Consider the following 27,949-nt stretch of genomic DNA (forward strand, 5'->3'; position numbering starts at 1 on the left):
CTTTTTCAGGACATGTTCTAAATGACCAATAAAACAGTAGAATTAAATAATTGACAAAATCATAATAAAAAGACAATGCAATATCACTTCTGGAAAATTTCAAAATTAATTAATTTTTTCCTCTCACTGTAATATGTGACAGCCATGCTCAGTAGGAACTGGAACATCAGAAACTGTGATTATAAAAAGATTGTGCACATTTTGAACTGTGATTATAAAAAGATTGTGCACATTTTGAACTGTGATTATAAAAAGATTGTGCACATTTTAAACCGTGATTATAAAAAGATTGTGCACATTTTAAACTGTGATTATAAAAAGATTGTGCACATTTTGAAGTATATTAGAAAGGAGTTGTTGTTTTTGTTTTTTAATTGGCATGCTATAGGGACCATTTATCAAGCTCCGTACGGAGAATTTTGGTTTTATAGCAACTCTCTGCACTCTATCCTTAAGCCAGTTTTCAATACAACCATTTCTCTCCAAACTGATTTCTTCAATAACATTCTATGTAGAACTATATTAAATGTTTTAGCAAAATCTAAATAGATCACATCCACTGCAACACCCTTATGTATACTTCTACTAACTTCCTCAAATAATGCAATTAGGTTAGTTTGACATGATCTTTCCTTCATAAAACCAAAATTAATTTCTACTACTAATATTATTCAAAATGTATTCCTGAATATTATCCCTTAATAATGTTTAAATAATTTCTACACCTCAGATGTTAAGTTCACAGGTCTGTAATAGTGATGTTGCGAACTGTTCACCGGAGAACAGTTCACTGCGAACATAGCTTGTTCGCGTTTGCCGCTGCGGGCGAACATATGCAATGTTCGATCCGCCCCCTATGTGTCATCATTGAGGAAACTTTGACCCTGTATGTCACAGCCTTCTGACACATTTGAGCCAATCAGCAGAAGACACTCCCTCACAGACCCTCACAGCTCCTTGGCAGCAGCCATTTTAGACTCATTACAATCTTGCTTTCTTAGTGAGAGGAGCTTTCAGTGTTGCTGCTGCTGACATAATAGGGAAATAGATAGCTAGGCTAGTGTATTTAGTGTCCACTACAGTCCTGAAGGACTCATCTAATCTCTGCTGTAAGGACAGCACCCCAAAAAGCCCTTTTTAGGGCCATAACTTCAGTCGTTTTTTTTTTTTTTTCTTTGTATTTTTATTTGCATTTGCCTGGCTTTCAGCCTGTGTGTGAGGCTCACAGCATATACTGTGATTAGTGCCACCACTGATATCTGCTTAACATTAGTTTAAATTTAACCAACAAAACTTTGAAATTATTTTGCTAGTGTAATCTAATTTAATTTTCTATCAGGCCTGTGTCTCAGGCTCACACAGCATATACTGTGGTTCATTGCTCTGTGCCAGCCACCACTCATATCTGCTTAACATTATTTTAAATTTAAAAAAAACAACTTTGAAATCATTTTGCTAGTGTAATCTAATTTCATTTTCCATCAGGCCTGTGTGTTTCTGACTTACACAGCATACTGTGGTTAATTGCTGCCCTACCTAGCAGCCACAACTCATATCTGCTTAACATTTTTTTAAATTTTAAAAAAAAACTTTTAAATCATTTTGCTAGTGTAATCTAATTTCATTTTCTATCAGGCCTGTGTGTTTCTGACTTACACAGCATACTGTGGTTAATTGCTGCCCTACCTAGCAGCCACCACTCATATCTGCTTAACATTATTTTAAATTTAAAATAAAAACTTTTAAATCATTTTGCTAGTGTAATCTAATTTCATTTTCTATCAGGCCTGTGTGTTTCTGACTTACACAGCATACTGTGGTTAATTGCTGCCCTACCTAGCAGCCACGACTCGTATCTGCTTAACATTATTTTAAATTTTTCAAAAAAAACTTTTAAATCATTTTGCTAGTGTAATCTAATTTCATTTTCTATCAGGCCTGTGTCTCAGGCTCACACAGCATATACTGTGGTTCATTGCTCTGTGCCAGCCACCACTCATATCTGCTTAACATTATTTTAAAATTTTCAAAAAAAACTTTTAAATAATTTTGCTAGTGTAATGTAATTTCATTTTCTATCAGGCCTGTGTGTTTCTGGCTTACTCAGCATACTGTGGTTAATTGCTGTCCTAGCAGCAGCCAGCCACCACTCATATCTGCTTAACATTTTTTTAAATTTAAAAAAAAAAAACGTTTAAATCATTTTGCTAGTGTAATCTAATTTAATTTTCTATCAGGCCTGTGTGTTTCTGACTTCCACAGCATACTGTGGTTAATTGCTGCCCTACCTAGCAGCCACCACTCATATCTGCTTAACATTATTTTAAATTTAAAATAAAAACTTTTAAATCATTTTGCTAGTGTAATCTAATTTCATTTTCTATCAGGCCTGCTAAGAACAGTACTACTTAACACAACCTAGTTACCATGGGTCCCAGACCGCATGTCTTATTATTATATTTTGTCAGGGTAATCATGCAGGCCATATACACCTCCCCCGATAGGGGGAGTAACAGGGATTACTAAACTAATAAGAACAGTATTACTTAACACAACCTAGTTACCATGGGTCCCAGACCGCATGTTTTGTTGTTATACTTTGTCAGGGTAATTATGCAGGCCATATAAACCTCCCCCGATAGGGGGAGTAAGAGGAATTAAACTGCTAAGAACAGTACTACTTAACACAACCTAGTTACCATGGGTCCCAGACCGCGTGTCTTGTTGTTATACTTTGTCAGGGTAATCATGCACGCCATATAGACCTCCCCTAATAGGGGGAGTAACCGGGATGAAAGTGCTAAGAATAATACTACTTAACACAACCTAGTTACCATGGGTCCCAGACCGCATTTTTTGTTGTTATACTTTGTCAGGGTAATCATGCAGGCCATATAGACCTCCCACGATAGGGGGAGTAAGAGGGATTAAACTGCTAAGAAAAGTACTACTTAACACAACCTAGTTACCATGGGTCCCAGACCGTGTGTCTTGTTGTTATACTTTGTCAGGGTAATCATGCAGGCCATATAGACCTCCCCCGATAGGTGGAGCAACAGGGATTAAAGTGCTAACAATAGAACTACTTAACACAACCTAGTTACCATGGATCCCAGACCGCATGTATTATTGTTATACTCTGTCAGGGAAATTATATATCTTTCAAATCTATCTATTTATCTATCAAATCTATCTAACTATCAATCGTATCTATCAAATGTATATTGCATCTATTGATCAATGTAATTCGTATCTATCAAATGTATATTGCATCTTTTGATCGATAAAATTCGTATCTATCTAATGGATATTGCATCTATTGATCTATGTAATTTGTATCTATCAAATGTATATTGCATCTATTGATCTATGTAATTTGGATCGATCATATGTATATTGCATCTATTGAGCTATGTAATCTATATATCTATCTATCAAATCTATCTATCTCGTGGTTGTGCAAATGGACTGTTTGCGGTTGTTTGCGGTGCGTTACACGGAGAGTTTGCTCTGTCACTGTGAAGCGGGCGTAACCCTTATACTACCTGATCGATACAACATCATAACTGATGTTTTAAAGCACGTTATTGCAAACAATTTATTAATGTTAGGTGATTTAGGCCCTTTATGGGTTAAAAGCAGACTCTGCATCAACTATGTAATTTTCCACGGGAGTTTTGCCATGGATCCCCCTCAGGCATGCCACAGTCCAGGTGTTAGTACCCTTGAAACAACTTTTCCATCACTATTGTGGCCAGAAAGAGTCCTTGTGGGTTTTAAAGTTCGCCTGCCTATTGAAGTCATTGGCGGTTCGCGCGGTTCGCCGGTTCGCGAACAGTAGCGGAAATTTTTAAGTTCGAGACATCACTAGTCTTTAATTCTTATGGTACCAATTTAAATATGGGCACCACATATGCAGTCTTTTAGTATAACCCTAGAAAGTAATCCTAGAAGATTAAAAACAATGGTTTGGCTGTTTCTAGACTTATCCAGTGGGTGTAAAATATCCATCCCTGGGGCCTAATATACCTTAATAGACATAAAACCCCAAAATTTTCTTTCATGATTTAGATAGAGCATGCAAAGTTAAACAACTTTCCAAGCTACGTCAGTTGTCAAATTCTCTTTGTTCTTTTGGAATGTTTTGTTGAAAAGCAGGTAGGTATCCGTTTGCAAGAGCACAAAAGCACTACAGCACTACAGCATTACAGTGCTCCAGCCATGGTTGACCTACCAAGATATCTCTTCAACAAGAATACCATGGAAACATAGAACGTTTTATAATAGAAGTAAATTTTTGGAAACTTAAAAACTTAAAAATTGCACGCTCTGCCTGAATCATGTAAAAAGCTTTTTGTTTTTAATATCCCTTTAACGTTATTTAATTACTAAAGTACTTTATCCTGTGTCAGACAATTACCTGTTTTGTTCAAGGTTTTGGAATATTGATCTGTATATCTACAGCAGTTATTTTCTATTCCTTTCAACAACATATATTAAACAATAGGCTTGTAAGACTGGCCCTTCAAACCCATTGATTAATGAAAAAAATGGACACAAGGGATTTTTCTTTTTATTATGAGACAACCCTTGTGAAAAAGATGTATAACATAGCTGTCAACAATTTAAAAATGTAAATAATATTCCCATAAAACAAACAAACAATGGCATAAAATTGTCATGTTACAAAACTATGTAGACATGTGGAAAATTTAATGAGTATGAAATTCTCTCATATTTGTTTGCAGCACTAGAAGGAGCAAGTAACAGAATAGATAGGAAAGCGGGATTAGATGCAGGCGTTCAAGCATAGGAAATAGATCAATAAAAAAGGAACTAAAGTATTTTTCAACATTGCAGAATTAAAGCACACAGAAATTATTCAGTAGAGCTTAAAGATGATCAAGGAAGACATGAAAATATTTTTGGAATTTCAAAGAATTGTTGCCAATAAAGGTGGAAGACAGTTATCTGAATATATATATATATATATATATATATATATATATATATATATATATATATATATATATATATATATGTATATATATATATATATATATATATATATATATATATATATATATATATATATATATATATTTATATATATATATACTGTATATATTTACTGTAAAACAATATATATATATATTATATATATTAAATATATAAAAATATATATATAAATATATATATATATTTTATATATATATATATATATATATATATATATATATATATATATATTATTTTCTTAATTTAAAAAAGTATGATTTTGTATTAAAATATAAGTTTAGACACTGCACACATACATACAATTATATACACACATACAAAAACACACATATAAACCATTGAGCCTTTACCATTCCAATACCTGATTATAGACTACATTCTTTTAAATTGCTTTTAAAACATTTATTTCAATAATAAACCTTTAAAACAAAGTCAAGTTTGGCTGCTCCAAATACGACATGTAATGGGATAAATGTGTTTGTTAAAGAACAAATGAAGCAAACAAAATGTTAATGCATTGACATTTTTTATACAGAAGTCTTGTATCTATAAGGTGTTTCATTCATATACCTTTAGTTTCAACATAGCACCCACATTTTTCTGTGTGTCTTTATGTTAAAGATCTAGGATCAATAATCTTATATAAACAACATATTATCAACACCAACAGACTATCAGATAGGTCTGAATATACAAATGAATTTATTATATGACATTGAAGGTTTTTTTTTTTCTAATTTACTATCATAGCAGATTATGGGCCCTGTTTATAAACCACGTGTTTGATTTGGGTGATTAATAGGTCCTGCTCTGTGATTGGAGGGGAAGCTGCACAAGGATTTCATTGCGCAATAATAAATGCGGGCAGCCAACCCTGTTTATTCTACTCACTGCAAAGACAGTTCGGTTAACTGGGGCTTACAATTTGTGTCTATTAAATACTTACAAATAGATGTTTATAATACCAATACATAATACTTACATCATAATAATGGGTAAAAAAAAAATAACTTAAAACCATAAAATGCTGTAAACATTTAATAAAATTTTGATGGGTGAAAACAAAATACTTTTGCTTTCACTGAAAAAAATCTCAAAATTAGTATTCACTTGTTACATACTTGTGAGATTTTTATCTCAGGTGATAGAAAGGTAATCTAAGTCTAAATCTTTTAAATTGAATTATAAGTTATGCAGCAAAACCATATACGACAGCCATTTGAAGAGGAATTTATCATTCTATGTGATGTAAATTTTGAAACTTCGTACATGGGGCTGATAGAATGGTACTGAGGTTCATTTAAGTTGCATTGGATGGTTAAATTGTGGCCCCTTGTTCTTAAACTGGACACCAATATTATAAAAGGAATAAACAAAAATGTGGCATTATCAGTATTATGTCCTCAAATTAATCTTTTGCTTCTTAAAGGGACATGAAGTCCACAAATGTTCTTTCATGATTTAGATTGAGTCTATGATTTTAAACAACTTTCCAATTTGCTTAATTCTTTTGGCATCCTTTGTTGAAGGAGCAGCAATTCACTATTGGGCTGACCACATCTAGCAAGCCAATAATAGGAGGCATATATGTGCAGCTAGCTCCCAGTAATGCATTGCTGCTCCTGAGACTTCCTAAATATGCTTTTCAACAAAGGATACCAAGAGAACACAAATTAGATATTAGTGGTAAAGGGAAGTTGTTTAAAATTACATTTCCTATCTGAATCATTAAAGTTGAATTTTTGACTTTATTGTCCCTTTAAAGGAACATTAAACCGAAAAATTTTCTTTCATGATTCAGACAGAGAATACCATTTTAAACAATATTCCAATTTACTTCTATTATCTAATTTGCTTCACTCTTAATATAGCCTTTGTTAAAGAAATAGCAATGCACATGTGTGAGCCAATCACAGGAGGCAAATATGTGCAGACACCAATCAGAAGCTGCTGAGAATATCTAGATATGCTTTTCAGGAAGGCATATCAAGAGAATGAAGCAAATTAGATAACAGACGTAAATAAGAAAGTTGTTTAAAATTGTATTCTCTATCTGAATCATGAAAGAAAAAAAATGGGTTTAATGTCTCTTTAATGAAACACGCACACACTAGTTAACCCACAAATCAATTCTGACTACTTACTGGGCTGATGAGTTCTGGTAGGCTTGCCCTGTACACTAAAGGACGACAATCACGTGTGTTGTCTACAATGTTGCAAGGAAGAAACATGGGACCAAGGTCATCTCCATCCAAAACATCAACGGTCAGAGTAGTCGTACTTGTTTTCCGTTCATTAGGATTAGGGGCACGATCCTGCACAGAGAAAGAGCATTAAATTATATTGCTCTAGACCAAAGAAAATATATATATATATATATACTTGTTTTTTTTAGCTTATTCCTTCTTCGGTGAGGCATGAAGTATAATTACTGTGAGATACAGGTCACCGATTACAAATTCTTAAACAGATGCTAAAATACTGTGCAACATTTAAACCTATCACAAACAAATAGTTTCCTACAATTGAGAAAGAAACATTATTCATGCAATTTAAAACAGTTAAAGGAATATGAAACCCATTTTTTTCCCTATGTTCCTATGTGTCCAGTGATCTAAAAGTCTCTGGGCTGGCGAGAGTATTAAAGAACACTTACCAGTATTTTTATTTCCCTGGTGGAATGATCTAATGCCAGGGTATCTTGTCTAAGGGGCGTATACTGTATTTTCGCATGAAAAGTGCACAATAAAATTTGTATTCTAAAAATGCAAAACAAATAATTAAACCATTCACACAGAAATAAGCAGGGGAAAATTGTAATGTTATGGTGCATCGAAAATCGTAACAATATTGTTCATCAAAAATTGTTTTTTATAAAAAAGGTCAAATTTGTAGGTAGATTACATAGGAATAAATTGTATTAACTATGCACAGCGTAAATCATAATTTAAAGGGACATGAAACCCAAAACATTTCTTTCATGATTCAGATAGAGAATACCATTTTAAACAACTTTCTAATTTACTTCTATTATCTAATCTGTTTCATTCTCTTGGTATCATTTGTTGAAGGAGCAGCAGTGCACTAATGGTTTCTAACTGAACACATGGGTGAGACAATCACAATATAAATATATATATATATATATATATATATACATGCATCCACCAATCAACATCTAGAACCTAGGTTCTCTGCTGCACCTGAGAGCTTGCCTAGATAAACCTTTCAGTAAAAGGATAACAAGAGAAGGAAGCAAATTAAATAATAGAAGTAAATTGGAAAGTTGTTTGAAATTGTATTTTTTATCTGAATCATGAAATAAAAATTTTGGGTTTCATGTCCCTTTAAGTACACTGGATATGCAAAATAAACTTAAAAGTACAAAATACAAGGCACAAATGTCTCTCTAATCCCAGTGCAATACTGTAAAGATTTTTGCACTACAGTACTCACTGTTTTTTCTCGCCAAAATTAGTTTTTATCAAAATTCTGAAAATACTTATAGCCCAAATAGAAAAACACATCCATACAAAATAGGATATTGTAATATGCTTTATGCAGAACGCAGCCTTATGGGATTTATATTGGCTGCAGGATTTAATTTGTAAAGTGCGTCCCCTGCTCACTGCTAACTTCGCTCCACGGTTCGAAGTGTCCCTTTCCAGTGAGCTCATTTACTTTCCAATAGGAGACATCTCACCACTTTTTTTACGATATTCGACCAGGGAAGCCTCTGCGATGGTCAGCGAGAAAAAGCACGTTTAAAATTGCGAGGTTTAGATCATTGGTGTCCTATATAACTTCTATCATCAAATTAGCATCATTCTTATGGTATTCTTTGTTGGAGAGATATATAGGTAGGAAGCTTGCACATGTCTGGAACAAGAGAACCTGCACGCCGTATTTTACAAGCAGCGGTCATCAGACCGCTGCTTACCTAATCTTTCGCCACCTCTAAAGTATAGTCCGACCGGGGAGATTGACAGCTCCTGCCCGTGCGTGATTAGCTGTGCGCGGTAAGGGGGCGGGATTGTACACAAGCGCAAAATAGCACTTGTGTGCAATGCTGAATCCCGCCAGGGAAATTCAGCCTGCCAGAGGCGAGCTGCGGTGGACAGGGGCGCCTATCTGTGCCCCTGTCCGCCTCAGCTTGATAAATCTCCCCATAGTGCTACAGACACATGCACGCTCCCGAGCTTACAACTCTGCTTTTAAACAAAGGATGCAAAGAGAACCTAGATAATGATGCTAGTAAATTGTTTATAATTGCATGCTTTATCTGAATCCTGAAAAAAAAATTGGGCTTCATGTTCCTTTAAATGGTTAGATTTACCTATATTGAAAAGTCTGATATCAATTTGAAAAGTCAGGCAGTCTTTAATCTTTTAATAATGCACACTTATGTTGTATACCAATCTGAGAGCAAATAATTTAATTAAGGATTTGTGAGATTAGTATTTAATATTCTACAATATTTGTTATAGAATGACTACAGGTTTCAATATTCCCTCTTGTATTAGAGAGTATATTAAGAATTTTTCCCGGTTTACAGTGCAAACACTCTCAAAAAAGCTTATCAAAATATGTTGACACTTTATGCAACACTGACACTACCATCTCAAACACAACTATGACTCAGTAGCTTGTAACATTTTATCTTTACTTTCGATATGGATAGATGTTTTTTTAAGATACTTTTTCTCCCTCAAGCACTGACAAAACCTAATTCTACTGGGTACCCATAAAGATAAAAATCATATATCAAGCAATGGCTCACCAGGAACAGATGAGTGTTTCATCTTATGCCATCCATATTTTTGCAAACATTCCTGGCTAGCACCCTAGCAGATGCTTTACTGTGTTGCAAATAAAACAGGGGCATTAAGCCAAGGGTAAATTGTATGGTCCATCTCAAACCTCTGTCCAAGACCTCACCACAACCCTACTATATATTTTTTTTACAACTAAATTGTCCCTGTACTCCACTGTCTGCAAATAACATACACCCTGAGCAGTGTTTTTAACCTCATTTTGCCGCTAGCAAAACACACAAAACAATTATTTTACCCTTTAAGTACTAGTAAAATACAAAAATATAAGACTTTACCCCTTATTAGTCAGTTAAAGGGCCAGTAAATATATTAGATTTGCATAATTGAAAAATGCACGATAAAAATACAATAGCATTTAGGGGCCGAATTATCAAGCTCTGAATGGAGCTTGATGCCCCTGTTTCCGAGCGAACCTTCAGGCTAGCTGAAAACAACAGTTATGAAGTAGTGGTCTTAAAACTGCTGCTTCATAACTGGTCCGTCTGCTGTGAGGCTGCGGACATCAATCTGCCCGATACTATACAATCGGGCTGATTGACACCCCCTGCTAGTGGCCGTTTGGAATCTGCAGGGGGTGGCATTGAACAAGCAGTTTACCATGAGCAGATCATGTCGGACAGACTGATGACAAATCGGTCCCTTAGTCTAAACTACAAATGAGTATTAGATTTTTTTTCAACAAATTTCAAATTTGTCTATTTCCACTCCTCCTGTATGATGTGACATCCATCAGCCAATCACAAATACATAAATGTATATACTGTGAATTCTTAAACATGCTTAGTAGGAACTGGTGACTCAAAAAGTGTAAAAATAAAAAAATGTGTATATTTTGCTAATGGGAGTAAATTGGAAAGTTGTTTAAAATTGCCCTATCTCAACATTTTGACTTGTCCTCTAAAACAAATAAAGAGCAGTGATGTTGCAACAATGAGTGGTTGTAACCCTCAGAAGAAGCAGTGTTTTAACTCTCTTGGTTGCCAGTCACATTAAAAGAGTAATGAATTAACCCATTTAATTGCCAGTAACACATAGAAGTAGTTATGGGTTAACCCCCTAGACCAGTGTTTCCCAACCGTGGTCCTCAAGTACCCCAAACAGTCCTGGTTTTCATTAGAGCTGAACCAGTGCACAGGTGAAATAATCAGCTGATGGATGAGAGCAGGTTGGTTACTGATCAGCTGATTACTTCACCTATCCACTGGTTCAGCTATAATGAAAACCAGGGCTGTTGGGGGTACTTGAGGACTGCGGTTGGGAAACACTGCCCTAGACTATCAAAAACAAGAATGGAGATGCCATGTAACCTCTTTAATCATCAGAAACATACAACATTTTGGTGGTATTATAAGAAATAAGAGATATAGGTGTATCATTATGTTAAATCAGTACACAAACCCTACTATTAAATTCAAATTACCATTAAATTGGTTTAAACGTCAGTTTCAACAGAATTGTAATACACTAAAGCTGCTAAAACTTTCTTTAAATAGTATATAGTCAGTTTCAAGACAAATATTTAGCAGCCAATCAAGTTAATACAAGTCTACAGAAAGATTGGTTTCAGTTGGGTCAGTGCCAAATAGTAACTGATGACCGTTTATTGAAAACCTTGAAGAACTGACTTGAAGGACTGTCTAAACCCCCCTCATCAAGGTTTTCAACCGAAATGTAAAAAGCAATAGGCTGTAAAGCAGGTCTTTTATATATATAGATCCCTATACATTGTTAAAGTAACTTTATTGAATCATCAGTGCAAATCATACCACTAACTATAACAAATTAACAACAAATTAACAGAAGAAAGAAAGAAAGAAAGAAAATAGGAAAACCGGTCACGCCAGTTGGAGACAAAAAATCACCGGGGCTATGATTAAAAAGCACAACACAACATGTTGTCTATAAAAGAGTTTGCTGCCATCTTTGGCACCCAAGTGGTTAAATGAGACATTCTATCATACTGCATGAACAAACATTTCATTTAGATTATTTTTCTTACAAAAAAGGTTCATCATTTTCTAATGTGTTTATCAGGGAACAATAAAAGTATTTTAAAGAGATGATTTCCTTTGTTTTTCCTTTTCCTTTACTTTCTTTACAAAAAAACAAAACAGAAGAAATCCCATTATCGCTTCTTGTTATTTTTCCCAAGCAACACAGTGGCAATCTCTAGCAGGCCGCTGTTAGCATAAACAATTTGATATTTATATAATAAGTCTGCAGTGTTTTGCAATGGCTCGATCAAATCCCCAAACACTGCATTTCTCTGTATAAATAAACTTTGTTTTAATACAAGTTAATCAAGTTTGTTCATCCTCAGATGTTAAGGCCAGTAGAACAAAGCATTGTAAGATTCTATCTGCTTAGCACAGGTAGTTTATTTTATAGATTCTGAATATTTTCTCAAGCATGTATACCAAGAGATTCGCATGCGGTATAGGGGGAGCAGATTATGCTGGCTTTAAAGGACCACTCTATACAATAGAATAGTATCATTAGTAAGTGCATAATAAAAAGACAATGCAATAACACCTACTCTGAATTTCAAATAGGCAGTAGATTTTTAACTGTCAAATTTATTTTTTCTCCCATTTTCCGGCCCCCTGAATCATGTGACAGACATCAGCCAATCATAGACTTGTATATGTATACCCTGTGAGCTTGTGTACATGATCAGTAGGATCTTGTTCCCCAGAAAGTGTGAATTTAAAAAAACTGGGCAAAATTTGATAATGGAAGTTAATTGGAAAGTTTCTTAAAACTGCATGCTCTTTCTGAATCATAAAAGTTAATTTGAACTTGAGTGTCCCTTTAAGGTAGATACCTTTGACTAATGCCTGGAGAAACTATGTCCCTTGAGACTTTAAGTAAAGGTAGGTAGATAAGGGACCTCCGTGGAGCGTTACTCAAAATCCTACAACTGCAAGCCCCTCTCAAGCAATTCACTATAACGCAAATCAACGCACGCAGCAGCATCAGATTTGCATTGTGATCTACTTTCAGACTCACCAGGATAAAAGTTTGACAAATGTACCTAAAGGGCCACTTAAGTTAAAATTAAAGTTTCACGATTTAGATAGAGCTTTTTATTTATATGCACACTTTCTAAGGCTTCAGCTCTTACTGAGCATGTGCAAAAGTGCTCAGTATATATGCATTTTGTGGTTGGTTAATGGCTGTCACGGAAGTGCTATTGTGAAATGCGCGTTAGGTGTCTGAGCTGAGATTGTTGTCTCTCTTTTTAACAGCTTGCTATAACCATTTTTTTGATGTTCCTAAATCCAATATGTGTGGTATATTACCTAAAATGGTTCTCTTTAATTAGAATCTTTTCAAAGCACTGTTTGCATAAGTAATGCTAATATTAATTATAGCTCCGGGATTTTAGGAGCTTAGTTTATTTACATATAGCAAATGTTTGGCTTATTTTACAATATAATGTTAATATTAACCCACATACGATTTTTTTTAATTAAGATTTAAAATATTAGGAACAGCTATAGTTTAAGTGTTTTTAAAGTGTGTGTTGAATGACTGTTTCATCAATAAATAATAGATTTTAGTGTGAATGGAAATATGTTTTGGTTTTTATTAGTAAGCACCTTTTTTGGCAATAACAATTTGATTGTTAGAGGATTCAGCACTATGTTTTGTTGTTTTCTGATATAGAACTAATTTGTAGCTTTAAATTCCATTAAATGTAATGAAAAAGTGAATGTATATATCATTGTTGGCCATATTCATATAGGCAAGATTTACATCTCTAATGCTCCTAAGTACAGTCTATTGAGCAATCGTGAACATAGCTGTGCAGGTTAGTGGATAGGGTGTATTCTATAGAAATCAGGGCATTATTGAAGTAATTTAAGTTGCCATTGAGAAATGCAAAAAAAAAAAAAAACAACAACATGCAAACAATCTTACGATTTCTTAAAGGAAAAGGGAAATTAAAATTCAACTTTTACAATTTATTACAATTTAGATACAGAATGAAAAAAAAATGCATTTCACTTTACTTTTTTGACAAACTTATCTCTTTCTCTGCTTGGTTTAAATTTGACCCCTAAAATGAGAGCATAAAGAAGTAGGCTCAGGGTCATGCATTTGTCTTGAGCACAATATGGGAGCAGTATGCATAGCAACCTGTAGAGGTAGTTGCAGCAGGCTGAGTGAAAGCAGGGGACACCCAAAGAACTGCCTTCTCTTACTACTCACATAAATTGTGATGCTAAATGTATTTTCAAACAGTCTTCTTTATTAAACCGTGCTTCTAGCTATACAGCTGTCCTTATAGCTTAGTTTATTATAGAGTTTTGCCATTGAGTGGCTGAAATTAAAGTTTTAGCTACAAGCTGCTTGTTTAAAATTGCTACATGCACTAATGTAGGGACATAGCACTCAAGACACATACATGATCCTGAGCCTACATCAGTATGCCTTTACCACAGAGATCAACATAAAGAGGAAACATTTCACAACAAACGTAAATTTGGTATATTTTTTTTATTAAAATCCTAAAGTTTAATTTTTACTGCTAAGTCCCTATAAGCTCTTTTTTATTTTGTACTCTTTTTTTTTTTAAATATTGAAAAAGTATTTGGAAGCATTTTTTTCTGAAACATTATTTTATAGCAGTTTAAAAGCTCCCTGGATGCCTTGCAAATTAAATAGATTCATATTAGATTCAATAAATTGTAATAGTTATCTATTTCAAAACATTTCTGATCCTAACCACAGCAAAATCATATTGTGTTTGTGTGGGTGTTAGAATACAACAATCAGAGACGAAGGATCTGTTTCAGCCTGTTAGATGTTTTGAGTTATTAAATGCATATCTTGTGTCAAAGAGATGTGAAATATAGTTAGACGATGATGATGTAAACAGTTCTTACAACTGGGGTCAGGTTCTATGTCAGTTATTAGGACTTAAAAAACAATTTAATGAATAATATATCAATTAATGGCAACTTGGCATTTGGCTCTTAGATATTAATGACTGTTAAGTGCACCTTGCTATTGTCAATATATTTTACAGGCTACTGAGGAGGCTTTGAAGTGATACATTATCTTTAATGTATTGCTTCCACTGTAAAAACAAATTGCTGTCTTAGCAAAGAGTTTACTTTATTTTTGCTAAATTAAAAAGGCAAACTTTCAAGTATTTTTTGTTGTTTTTTAAATAAAATAAGGTTTGTTATGTGCAGTCTATGAGATCTGGAAGAAACAAAGTGATACTAAAAAATAACCAGCCATAATGAGAGTTTTCATTTTTGCAGTTTAACTTCTACATGAAAATGTAGGTATCTGAGCTGTTTAAAACCTCTTGTTTATTGTATAGCATACATCTGTGACATTATGTTAAAGGGACATGAAACTCAATTTTTATCTTTTGTGATTCAGAGAAAGAATGCAATTTTAAACAGCTATCCAATTTGTTTCTATCAACTAATTTGTTTCGTCCTCTTGGTATCCTTTGTTGAAAAGAATATCTAGATAGGCTCAAGAGCTGCTGATTGGTGGCTGCATATATATGTCTCATGTGAATGGCTCACCCATGTGTTAACATTCTAATTGAATAAAATGTTCAAATATCTAATATTAACATTCAACTATCAAATGTAACATTTTGAATATACAAATATAGTATGCATTAATTATCTCTGAATATTGATTCTCCCAGATTTACATTTAAGTTTTTGAGATATAGCAATTGTAGTTCAAACAATACATTTGAATAGGGAAAATTAACCATTTTTGTCTTCACACAAATTAAAGTGAATGTTTGGCAAATATCCAATATTTTACAAGAACAAAAAAAAAAAAATGCAACACATCCCAAAATAAACAAGGTTTATTGGTTAAAAAGACAATCTACTCCAGAATTATAACTGCTTAGAAAGATAGATAGTCCCTGTATTACCCATTCCCCAGTTTTGCACAGCCAACACAGTAATATTAATATACATTTTACCTCTGTGATTACCTTGTATCTAAGCCTCGGTAGACTGCCCCTTATCTCAGTGCTATTAACAGACTTGCATTTTAGCCAATTAGTGCTGAGTCATAAATAACTCCACTGGAATGAGCACAATATATATGGCTCTCATGAACTTAGTAGTGTCTTGCTGTTACAAGCTTTAAAACTGTACAGAGATTAAAGGTACACTGTACCCAAAAAATTTATTTCGTGATTCAGATTGAGCAGGAAATTTTAAGCAAATTTCGAATTTACTACTATTTTCAAATTTTCTTCATTCTCTTGGTATCTTTATTTGAAATGCAAGAATGTAAGTTTAGATGCCGGCCCATATTTGGTGAACAACCTGGGTTGTCCTTGCTGATTGGTGGATAAATTCATCCACCAATAAAAAAGTGCTGTCCAGAGTGCTGAAACAAAAAAAAAAAGCTTAGATGCCTTTTTTTCAAATAAGGATAGCAAGAGAACGAAGAAAAATTGATAATAGGAGTAAATTAGAAAGTTGCTTAAAATTGCATGCTCTTTCTGAATTACAAAAGAAAAAAATTGGGTTCAGTGTCCCTTTAAGGCTACCTGCAGGGGCTTAGAAACAGGCAACAATTTAGCGGTTTAGATAAATGTATTATAAATGTATTAATATAAAAAAATATTGTATTCATATAAAAAATGTTAATTGTGCACAAAGCTGGGGAATTGGTAGTAAAGGTGTTATCTATCTTTTTAAACAATACACATTTTAGAGTAGACTGCCCCTTTAACAAATATCCAGGGCTTCAAATTTGTATTCCTTTAGCATTCCGTAGCCTATTATAATTTTCATTCTTGACTAGTAACTTGCTAGTAAATTACGGTGATATTTTTCTAACCCAATATAATCAATTTACAAAATTGACAATGTTTTTTTCTTTCATCAATCAGATTTTAAGAGCTTTCCAATTTACATTAAATAACATATTTCTTTTACTGTCTTTGAATTCTTTATTAAAGGAGCTGCAATGCATTACTAGTATCTTCCTAAACACATTGGGTGAGCCAATAATTATATGCCTAGCTAGGCATGCTTTTCAGCAAAGGATACAAAGAGAATGAAGCAAACGAGATAACAGAAGTACACTGTAAAGTGGTTTAAACTCTGTCTGAATCATAAAAAAAAAACATATTTTTGGATTTAATTTCCCTTGACTCAAGATGTTTTTCAAATGGTTTATCCCTGGATAGCAAAGCAATATAAATTATAATAGCAAAAACAAATGTCTGCCTATCTTTTTGCAATTAAATAATTGCTGAAATTTTTTATGTACTATAAATTTATTTACTGTACCTTTAACTCGCTATTTTTTAATGCAATTTATAAATACATAATAAATAAAATAGTTTTTAAATAAGCTTTTTGAAATTATTTGAAACTTCTTGACCAAAAATAAATGTACTTCCACCAAAAAAACAACACATTTAGCCACATGTACTGAACTCCTAAAGCAATTTCAGATAGATACAATGTTCCTCTTCTGAAAACTTTCTCATTCTAAAAAAAGCTTCTTTTTTTAAAGTAATTTCCACTGAAACGGAAAAGGATTGAGAAAAGAGGATGATATCTGCTGTTTAAGTGAGATGATAACTGTTAGATGACAGCAATAAAATATAAAGTATATGACTCTTCATATACAAGATTGTGAAGTAAAAATGTTAGTGCTTTTATAGGATTCGAGTGCATGTCTCCCAAAAGTATGGAAAATAACATTTTGTGCACATGAAAAAAATATATCCTTTTTTTTTTTCAGACAGAAACCTATTTTCTTTTATAAGGGGTTTCTTATATTATAGGTTTACTCAAACGTTTCCTTGGTAATTCTGAGATTTTTTTTCCCATGTATTTCTTAGGAGAGAGATACAGGATTTAGGGGTTTCACATTCTCTTTTGTAATAGACATGACCACTAAACAATCACTAAGCAGCAGTATAGAGGGAGCTGTAGTATCTCATATGCAGCTATTTTTTTTAAAATGGATATTAAAGGAATATGAAAACCAAAATGTATCTTTCAAGATTCACATAGAGCATGTGATTTTAAACAACATTCCAGTTTACTTTTACAATCTAATTTGCTTTGTTCTCTTGCTATCCTTTGTTTAAAAGAATACAGAGGTAGGCTCAGGAGCAGCAAAGCACTACTGGGAGCTAGCTGCTGATTGGTGGCTGCATATATATGCCTCTTGTCATGGGCTTACTTGTTTAGCTAGCTCCCAGTAGTTAATGTCTGGTCCTTCAAAAAAGGATACCATAGAAAACAAAGCAAAATTGAAAGTCGAAGTTCATTTTAAAGTTGTTTAGAATGACATGCTCTATCTGAATCATGAAAGAAACATTTTGGGTTTCATGTTCCTTTAAACTAAAATGTCCCTATTTCTAAAATGGTCCTGTCCTGAACAATGCTGTTTTCAGTACGCTGCACAACCACTGATATTTCCCAAGTAACTAAATAAAGGCACTTTTTTATCCCATGTTTGTAGACACACGTCTCTCTCCCCCAACTGGGTTGTTGTAAGCACTTTCCCTATTAGCAAATTAAGACTTGAGAGTTAGCTATGCACAAACATGCATGTCATGTTAGTTTCAATATAATTTCACTGGTTGATTACAATCTTGCGCTTCTTTTCAGTATACAACCATTCCTGCCAGTGGGCATTTCCAGTGATTACAATCGTGCGCTTCTTTTCACTATACAACCATTTCTGCCAGTGGGCTTTTCCATTTATCACAATTGTGCACTTCTTTTCAGTACACAACGATTTCTGCCAGTGGGCTTTTCCAGTTAACACAATCGTGCACTTCTTTTCACTACACAACCATTTCTGCCAGTGGGCTTTTCCAGTTAACACAATTGTGCACTTCTTTTCACTACACAACCATTTCTGCCAGTGGGCTTTTCCAGTTATCACAATCGTGCACTTCTTTTCAGTACACAACCATTTCTGCCAGTGGGCTTTTCCAGTGATCAGAATTGTGCACTTCTTTTCAGTATAAAACCATTTCTGACAGTGGACTTTTTCAGTGATTTCAACCTTGCTCTTCTAAGTATACAACCATTTCTGCCAATGAGCTTTCCTAGTGATCACAATCCTAAAATGCTTTTGCTGTTAATACGCCTAAAGCGTAAAAATGTTACCATCCAAAAAAAAAAAAAAACCTGAAAAATTCTGCCTTGTTGAATTCCATTGACAAAATCCAAACACCAAATGTACAAGACTGATAAAACAAAATGGGTGTTCTTGCTTTATTGTTTGAATATAAATATGTGTTCAACTACTAAAAAGTGGTTAAACACAGAGTAAAATTCATCTGGAGAAGAACAATGCACTACTAGGACCTAGCTGAACACATCTGATTAGCCAATGATAAGATGCATTAGTGCATTCACCGATCACAAGCTAGTTCTCAGTAGTGCACTGCTGCTCCTGAGCCTACCTAGGTATGTGTTACAACAAAGGATAGCAAGAGAATTTAGTAAACACCAGAACAGCAATGAACTAACTACTATGACCTAGCTGAAAAACCCTTCTGATGAATCAATGACAAGTGGCATATGTGTGTAGCCACCAATCACAAGCTAGCTCCCGGTAGTCAATTGCTGTGTCTAAGCCTAAGAGAATGAAGTAAATTTGCTAACAGAAATAAATGAAAAAGTCTTAAGTTTGCATGCTCTATATGAGCTATGAAAGTTTATCTTTGAATTTCACATCCCTTTAATTAGATCGTGGGCACTCTATATTTAGGGACCTTTATTTGATATATGTTATTGTAGTTTAGAGTTCATGTTTTTATTTTTTGTATTTAATCTAATTTGGAGCTACTTCAGCTTTTCAACCCATATTAGATTGTTAATTGTCTCTAGATAATCTATTCTCCAGTATATAGATGCTTCCTTACTGTTGCTTTTCCTAAGGAGAAAAAAAGTTAAAAAAAAACCCATTTAATAAAAGTTATACGTTAGCTGATTAGCCGTGTACAAGACTTCAGTTGAGACAGGTTGATTGAAGCACCTGATCAACAGTCTGTTGATTAGAACTTTAATCTTTAATCTAATTTTTTGGTAGATATTGCACTTCTCTAGGACTACCGTTTCACACTAAATTTACAATATTTGGGGATTTACTTAAAGGGACAGTGTACTGTAAAATCTCCCTTTTAAATTTAATTTGTTCTCAATACCCCATTTGACTTGTTGGATTGTATTAAATTGTTTACAAACAGCTCATTTTCCTATTTTTTTTGGAATTTAAAATAGCTTCTTTAGCCTGTGGTATAGTGGAAATTTTAGTACTAAAGTACTGGCTATAGAAAAAATGTGTAAACATAGCCAAGAGAAGAAATTACACTCTCAGTGGGGTGTATGAAAGATAAAATGGTCATATTCAAACATTCTCCCTAAGACCCCAAAATTCAAAACATCAACAAGAAACTGCCTTACTGGCCTTGTCGGCCTTGCAGTCCATCGGTCTGTCAAGCTTTACAAAGAAAATGGGCATGGCTGAGCAGTGCACTCACTGAAATTAAAAATAGTTTCCATGCAGGCACACTCCAAATATTGCCTGTGGGACCTAAGTTTTAATACACCTAATCTAACTACCTCAGGTGATATAGTCTCGCCAGCTTATAGCTGGTGAGACAAACATGGCCGCTGCCCTCCTCGCAACCTGTATTTCGCTGATTAAAACTTATTGATCAGATGTCGATGTGTCTGAATCAAAGTGCAGTCTACTCCAACTAGCATGCCCTTCTAACTCCCCCTGAACACCTACATCAGAGCTAACCTACACTCCCCTAGAACGCCCCGCTAATTCCCTAATACTGCCTATAATTACATAATGTCTAATTTACATTTCCCGGGAATGCCCAATATAAATCCGGCATACTGCCTACTGTAAGAAAAATACTTCACTCTAATAAACTATACTAAATAGTAAACCTCCCCATTATAACTATAGTAGCTATGTCGCTAAAATTATAATCAATGTTTAACCCCTTAATGACCGAGGACGTGCAGGGTACGTCCTCAAAAAAAAGGCAGTTAACGCCTGAGGACGTACGCTGCACGTCCTCGGTGTGGAAAGCAGCTGGAAGCGATCCTGCTTGCTTCCAGCTGCTTTCCGGTTATTGCAGTGATGCCTCGATATGGAGGCATCCTGCAATAACCTCACATGGCCATCCGATGCAGAGAGAGCCACTCTGTGGCCCTCTCTGCACCGGACATCGATGGCCGGTTTCGTTGGTGGGTGGGAGCCGACTTGGAAGGCGGGTGGGCGGCCATCGGTGTGCCGCATGACGTCAAGGGGGGCGGGATTGGGGGCGGGATCGTCGGGGCGCGCACGGGCGCGCGCGTGCACGGAGGGTGGCGGGCGGGCGCGTGCACGGGGCGGGAGCGGGTGGGAACCGCTACACTACGGAAAATGTTGTAATAAATGTGGCCTAATCTTGTTTGTGCAAAAGCACAAAAAGTGATCATGGAGGGGTGGGGGGTTGGTTTTGTGTGGGGGGAAGCTACACTACAGAAACGTTTTAATAAATGTAAAAAAAAAAACAATTTTTTCTTCTAAACTGGGTACTGGCAGACAGCTGCCAGTACCCAAGATGGCGCCCATTAAGTTAGAGTGGGAGGGTTATAGAGCTGTTTAGGGGGGATCAGTGAGGTTGGGGTCTAAGGGGGGATCGTACACATCAGCATATGTAAATATGCTTCTTCTTTTTTTTTTTAAAAAAAGGGCCAAATACCTTTTATTTTAGTACTGGCCGAGTTTCTGCCAGTACTTAAGATGGCGGGGACAATTGTGGGGTGGGGGAGGGAAGAGAGCTGTTTGGGAGGGATCAGGGGGTCTGATGTTTCAGGTGGGAGGCTGAGCTCTACAGTAAATCTAATATTAACCCTGCAAGCTCCCTACAAGCTACCTAATTAACCCCTTCACTGCTAGCCATAATACACGTGTGATGCGCAGCGGCATTTAGCGGCCTTCTAAATACCAAAAAGCAATGCCAAAGCCATATATGTCTGCTATTTCTGAACAAAGGGGATCCCAGAGAAGCATTTACAACCATTTGTGCCATAACTGCACAAGCTGTTTGTAAATGATTTCAGTGAGAAACCTAAAATTGTGAAAAATGTAACTTTTTTTTTTTTATTTGATCGCATTTGGCGGTGAAATGGTGGCATGAAATATACCAAAATGGGCCTAGATCAATACTTGGGGTTGTCTACTACACTACACTAAAGCTAAAATTACCCCAAAAAGCTCCCTACATGCTCCCTAATTAACCCCTACACTGCTGGGCATAATACACGTGTGGTGCCCAGTGGCATTTAGTGGCATTCTAATTACCAAAAAGCAACACCAAAGCCATATAAGTCTGCTATTTATGAACAAAGGGGATCCCAGAGAAGAATTTACAACCATTTGTGCCATAATTATACAAGCTGTTTGTAAATAATTTCAGTGAGAAACCTAAAGTTTGTGAAAAAATTTGTGAAAAAGTGAACGATTTTTTTTATTTGATCGCATTTGGCGGTGAAATGGTGGCATGAAATATACCAAAATGGGCCTAGATCAATACTTTGGGTTGTCTACTAAAAAAAAATATATACATGTCAATGAATATTCAGAGATTCCTAAAAGATATCAGTGTTCTAATGTAACTAGCGCTAATTTTGAAAAAAAAAATGGTTTGGAAATAGCAAAGTGCTACTTGTATTTATGGCCCTATAACTTGGAAAAAAAAGCAAAGAACATGTAAACATTGGGTATTTCAAAACTCAGGACAAAATTTAGAAACTATTTAGCATAGGTGTTTTTTGGTGGTTATAGATATGTGATGACTGCGTTCTGTATAGAAACAAAAAAAGAAGAGGCGCTCTGGTGCAGATGATCCTTGTAGCCTGATGAAACGGCATGTTAGCCGAGAAACGCGTTGCTAAGTAATTTTTATATTTTTAATAAATACTTTTATTTTGTCTACCTTGCTGGTGAATTGTTCTATTTGCCTTATTGATCCCTTGCTTGGATTAACCTCTATCGGCATATCCACCTTTATTTTCTACCACTCCTCCAACGATCCAGGAGCAGCTGTACAGGCCTCAGGGAGTCAGCCGAACGGCTCTTTAAGATTCGGCACGCCTGATATTGCACTGCTTGTGCAACTCCGTTTGTGAGTATAACTTCTCGACATCTGTTGTATGTGCATTCTGTGTCTGGGATAATCTGCACCAAGGGCGGTATCTATATTTTATGTCATAGGTATCTTTTTTCCCCACATCGTTGGTGAAGTGATTACCCAGTGAACAGCTGATTTCACCCTCTAGCGAGTCAGCCGAGCGGCTCTGAAGCTTCGGCTCACCTGTTATTGCACTGCATGTGCAAACATCTTTGTGAGTATTACTCTGAACTGTTAGTTTAGAATCATTTGTAGCCAAGGATCATCTGCACCAGAGCGCCTCTTCTTTTTTTGTTTCTATACAGAACGCAGTCATCTCTTTTTCAACATCTTTGGAGAGAGCAGCTATCGTTTGGGACATCATTTCCAGATTGGACATCACTCTATATTGGGACTTTCACTTGCATCTATGGATGTATATTTCCTAACCATATGACTGTGGTGACTATTGTTATGTATTTGTATTTATAATTATACAGTTCATATTGTTTATTTTTTGTAAGATATAAAACTTAGGATCTATCCATATTATCACTTTTTTGAAATAGCATAAATTAGGCGCACCTTATTTCTGGACACACTACTTAGATATAGTAGAGCCCCATTGTTTTTGTTATAGATATGTAACAGATTTTGGGGGTCAAAGTTAGAAAAAGTGTTTATTTTTTTTAATTTTTCCTCATATTTTATAATTTTTTTATAGTAAATTATAAGATATGATGAAAATAATGGTATCTTTAGAAAGTCCATTTAATGGCGAGAAAAACGGTATATAATATGTGTGGGTACAGTAAATGAGTAAGAGGAAAATTACAGCTAAACACAAACACTGCAGAAATGTAAAAATAGCCTTGGTCCCAAACGGACAGAAAATGGAAAAGTGCTGTGGTCATTAAGGGGTTAAATGTTGTGTCACAGAAATGCGCTAAAATGCCAGCATAGACTGCTGGAAAAACTTTGCTGACAATAGCAAGCAGCAATAAATCCTTCTTAAGATATCTGCAATACTTTAAATAATCTACATTGTACATGACAATGCATATTTTGTCAAGGAGATGTGGTACTGGTAAACGCAGAAGGGCTGGCAAAACCTTGCAGCCTAGCTGGGCTACTGGAACTGAGTATCTTAATGGGGTGCCAATTGAGCAGAGTGCAGGGGATCAAGTGGCCCTTTTAGTATGTTGTCGAAATTTCATGATGCACCTAGGAATATCACTTGTCTGTTGGTGCTACCTTCTGGGGAGAACAGGGGACAGGAATTCAAGTGTCCCCCATTCCTCCCAGAAGATAGCACCCATTTTAAGAAGCTCTGGACCGGGCTCAAATCTAGTCCAACGCTCAGCTCCAGGAGGACGGCTAGACCGGCAAGGTTTTGACATCCCTTCTGCATTTACCACATTTCCTTGACAAAATATTAATTATAGATTATTTAAAGTATTATAGACATCTTAAAAGGGATTTATTATTGCTTGCTATTATTTTAAACATAAAAAATATATTTGAAAATATATGTTTATGTTTAAAATAATAGAAAGCATCATTGAATACCTTTTACTCTATAGATGTATACAATACTTTAAACAATATGCATAGTACATGACTATGCATATAATTTAAACATTGACCCCTAAACTGCCATAACCTAAGACTAACTGTAGAAGCTAAGGACCTACATATAAATATTCAATATTTAAAAAGATGCATTGTTGTGTAGAATGCATAATGTTTAAATATTTACATATACTTTAAAATGTAATTAATAATTAATGCTTGTTGTGTTTATTATTTGATGTTAAAGACAATGCAATTAAAATTATAGTTATACATAACTGAATCACTGTTATGTAACAAATAATCTAATGCTACTGACTACTATAACATAAATATATATTTAACATTTATTTCTATGGAATCACTAATAAGCACAACAAGCAAACATAAATACATTTTAATGTATATGCAATACTTAAAACACTATGCAATATACATGCATAACATTTAAAATATTGAATATCAATGCAAGGCCTGACTACATTATATCTACAATGTTTGAAATAAAAGGCAAGGTCATGTATAATGCATAATAGCTTAAGTATTGGATATACATTAAAATGTAGATATTCTTGCTTGATGTGTTTATTATTTCAAATATAAATATATTTTTAAAATATATATTTATGCTATAAAAGACAGTTGCAATATAATTATAATATTACATAACTGCATGCCTGTTATGTAATAATACAATTCTAATACTAATGTCTTTTGTAACATAAATATACATTTTAAAAATATATTTATGTTACCAATATAAAACACAACAAGGAAAAATGAATACATGTTATTTATACACAACAGTTAAAAGAATATGCATCATACATAAGAATGCTTAATAGTTTTAAACATTGTAGATAAATGCACTATTATTCCCTAAGCTGCCCTAGTCCAATCACCAAATCAACCCCCATACAGGTATGAGGGGGTGGTTAGAAGATTAAGGACTACTAAATGCTAAACATCAATGATTACCTAATCAACCCCCATACAGTTATTTGGGGGTGGTTAGGTGAGTAAGGCCTACTAAATGCTAAACATCAATTATCACCTAATCAACCACCGTTCCTGTAGGGGGTGGTTAGGTGATTAAAGACTACTAAATGCTAAACATCAATAATCATCTAATCAACCCCCATATAGGTATGGGGGTGTTTAGGTGATTAAAACCCAAACCACCACCTCCCAACACAATCTATAACTACACTACACTTAGGTGTTATAGATATACCTATCTATAACACCTACCCCCCCTTTAAACTAAACCCCCTTAATTACATGAAAAAAAAATAATCTAAGCTACTATAAAATAAAAAAAACCCTAACACTAAAATAAATTAAAATAGCCCTTAAAAGGGCCGTTTGTAGGGCATTGCCCTAAAGATAATTAATCTCTAAAACAATAAAAACATTTAGCAAAATCCCCCCTACAATAGAAGGAACCTCCAAACTTGAAAATAATAAAATCTACCTAAAAAAAAACTATATTAAAAAAGAAAAGTTAAAATAAAAAAGCGTATTCTTAAAATTAAAAAAACTCACCTCAAAAAAGCCCTAACTAACATCAAATGTTGTACTCACCAAAATCCAGCTCCTTCTTGAAACCTAACAGCAATTTATCATACATTTTATATCTTGCTGCTGGTATAAAAAGTAATTGTTAACACATAAAGGAGAACCCGCTTTACAGCACACTCTCCCTTTAAAGGAACACTAAACATCTGGTTGCCAACATCAGCTATTTTATTTTCAACATTTACAGGTTTTTGAATTTGCTCTTTGGCTTTCTAGAAAGCATTGGGCAGCGTGCACTTTTTTTTTTTTTTTTTTTTTTTTTAAATGCTTTATTGAGAATTTTCCAAGGTATACATAGATAAAACAGAAGAAGAGCATTTAGATCAGCATTTTTTGTTACAGAAAGAGATAAAAATGGAGCTTTGTTACAATTATACGTTTACCTTTGCAATAATTATTTACATGCCTTTATAACTCGAAATCAGTGATTCTATATGAATTAGGTCTGGAGCACCAATCTGTCAATGCCTGGAAGTAGTAGGTGGCTAAAAGTGGGGTGACGCTGGCGCATTCATTTCTTTTGTGAGCTGACCCTACTGTACCTGTTTATTACGTGGAGTGAGGTTACGAGTGTCTGGGGTGTGGTTCTCGTTGTGTGGTCTAGTTTCTTGAAGTGTGTAGGAGGGATAAGGTGGAGGGGGGGAGGGTATGTTACTATAGGCAGTGTAGGTATTCTTCCCATAAGAAGGTTATATTTTGGAATTCTTCTGTTCGTTTGGTACAGATATAGTGGTATTTCTCTAGTTGGAGGTAGTGGGTGACTTTGGCTTTCCATACGGCCAGAGGTGGTAGGTCTATTTTTTTACAATTGAGTGGGATAAGCCTTTTTGCAGAGTTTATCATGACAGTGAGGAGTGCCTGTTTTAATTTGCAGGGGATTTTAGGGAATTTGTTGAAGAGAAAGACCCAGGGTGTGAGTGGGAGAGAGATGCCCAGAGCTTTTTCAATTTCTGGTTTGAGAGAGCGCCAAAAAGAGGTGGCTTTCGGGCATGTCCACTATATATGTGCAAAAGTTGCTATTTCCCCGCATTCCCTCCAGCATGTGGTTGTTGTGCCGGGAAATAAGTGGTGCAATCTAACAGGAGTGTAGTACCATCGGCTCAATAGTTTGAGATTCATCTCTAGTGTCGAGATGGATGAGGAGGCTTTTGTCATTTGTTGATATATGATTGCCCACTCAGATGGGTCTAGGGTGGTTTCGAAATCTGACTCCCACCTAGCTACATACGTTGGGGGTGTCAGGTGAGCTGCTTGTGATAGTATTCTGTATGTTATTGATAATATTCCTTTTTGTGGGTGGGGTGGTAGCATATTGCCTCAAATTGAGAAAGGGGCCTTTGTAGCTGGGATTTGAAGGGGTGTGTAGTTAAATAGTGTTTCAATTGTATATAGGTGTACCAGTTTTGGAAGTATGTGCCCAGGGTATTGCATATTACCTGTTGTGGTTGGATCCCTTTGTCTTTATATAGAAGGTGGTGTGGGATTGAGCTTTGAATAGAAGGAGTGGGCTGAGTTGCGGCCTCTATACTTATTTAGGACGAGAATGGCGTATTTTTGCTAATTGGTGTCAGGGGAGAGCATGGAGTGGAGATTTTGGGGTGTTTCAGGAGTATTTTGTCCCATTGCTTAAGAGTTTCATGTACTAATCTGGGGGTTGTGCTTAGTAGTGTCCGTTGGGTTTTGGGGATCCAGCAGTTCCCGCATAGATAATGTGTGTCCGAAAGTGTTTGTTCTAATTGAATCCATTCTTTGTTCGCGCTGTGTTTGCACCAGTCGACGACTCGTGTAA

The 27,949-nt window shown here is 35.0% G+C and overlaps 1 protein-coding gene across 1 annotated transcript in view; it reads right to left on the minus strand.

Annotated features, from left to right (window-relative positions):
- The window catches only part of PCDH15 (protocadherin related 15), a 1,588,775-nt gene that overhangs the window by 1,380,378 nt on the left and 180,448 nt on the right, over positions 1 to 27,949 (minus strand). The window contains exon 6 of the mRNA XM_053692906.1: positions 7,157 to 7,334. Within this exon, the coding sequence (XP_053548881.1) occupies positions 7,157 to 7,334 (178 nt within the window). The remainder of the gene's footprint in view (positions 1 to 7,156; positions 7,335 to 27,949) is intronic.

This window comes from Bombina bombina, chromosome 9 (genome assembly GCF_027579735.1).
Source record: "Bombina bombina isolate aBomBom1 chromosome 9, aBomBom1.pri, whole genome shotgun sequence".
Taxonomy (NCBI): Eukaryota; Metazoa; Chordata; class Amphibia; order Anura; family Bombinatoridae; genus Bombina; species Bombina bombina.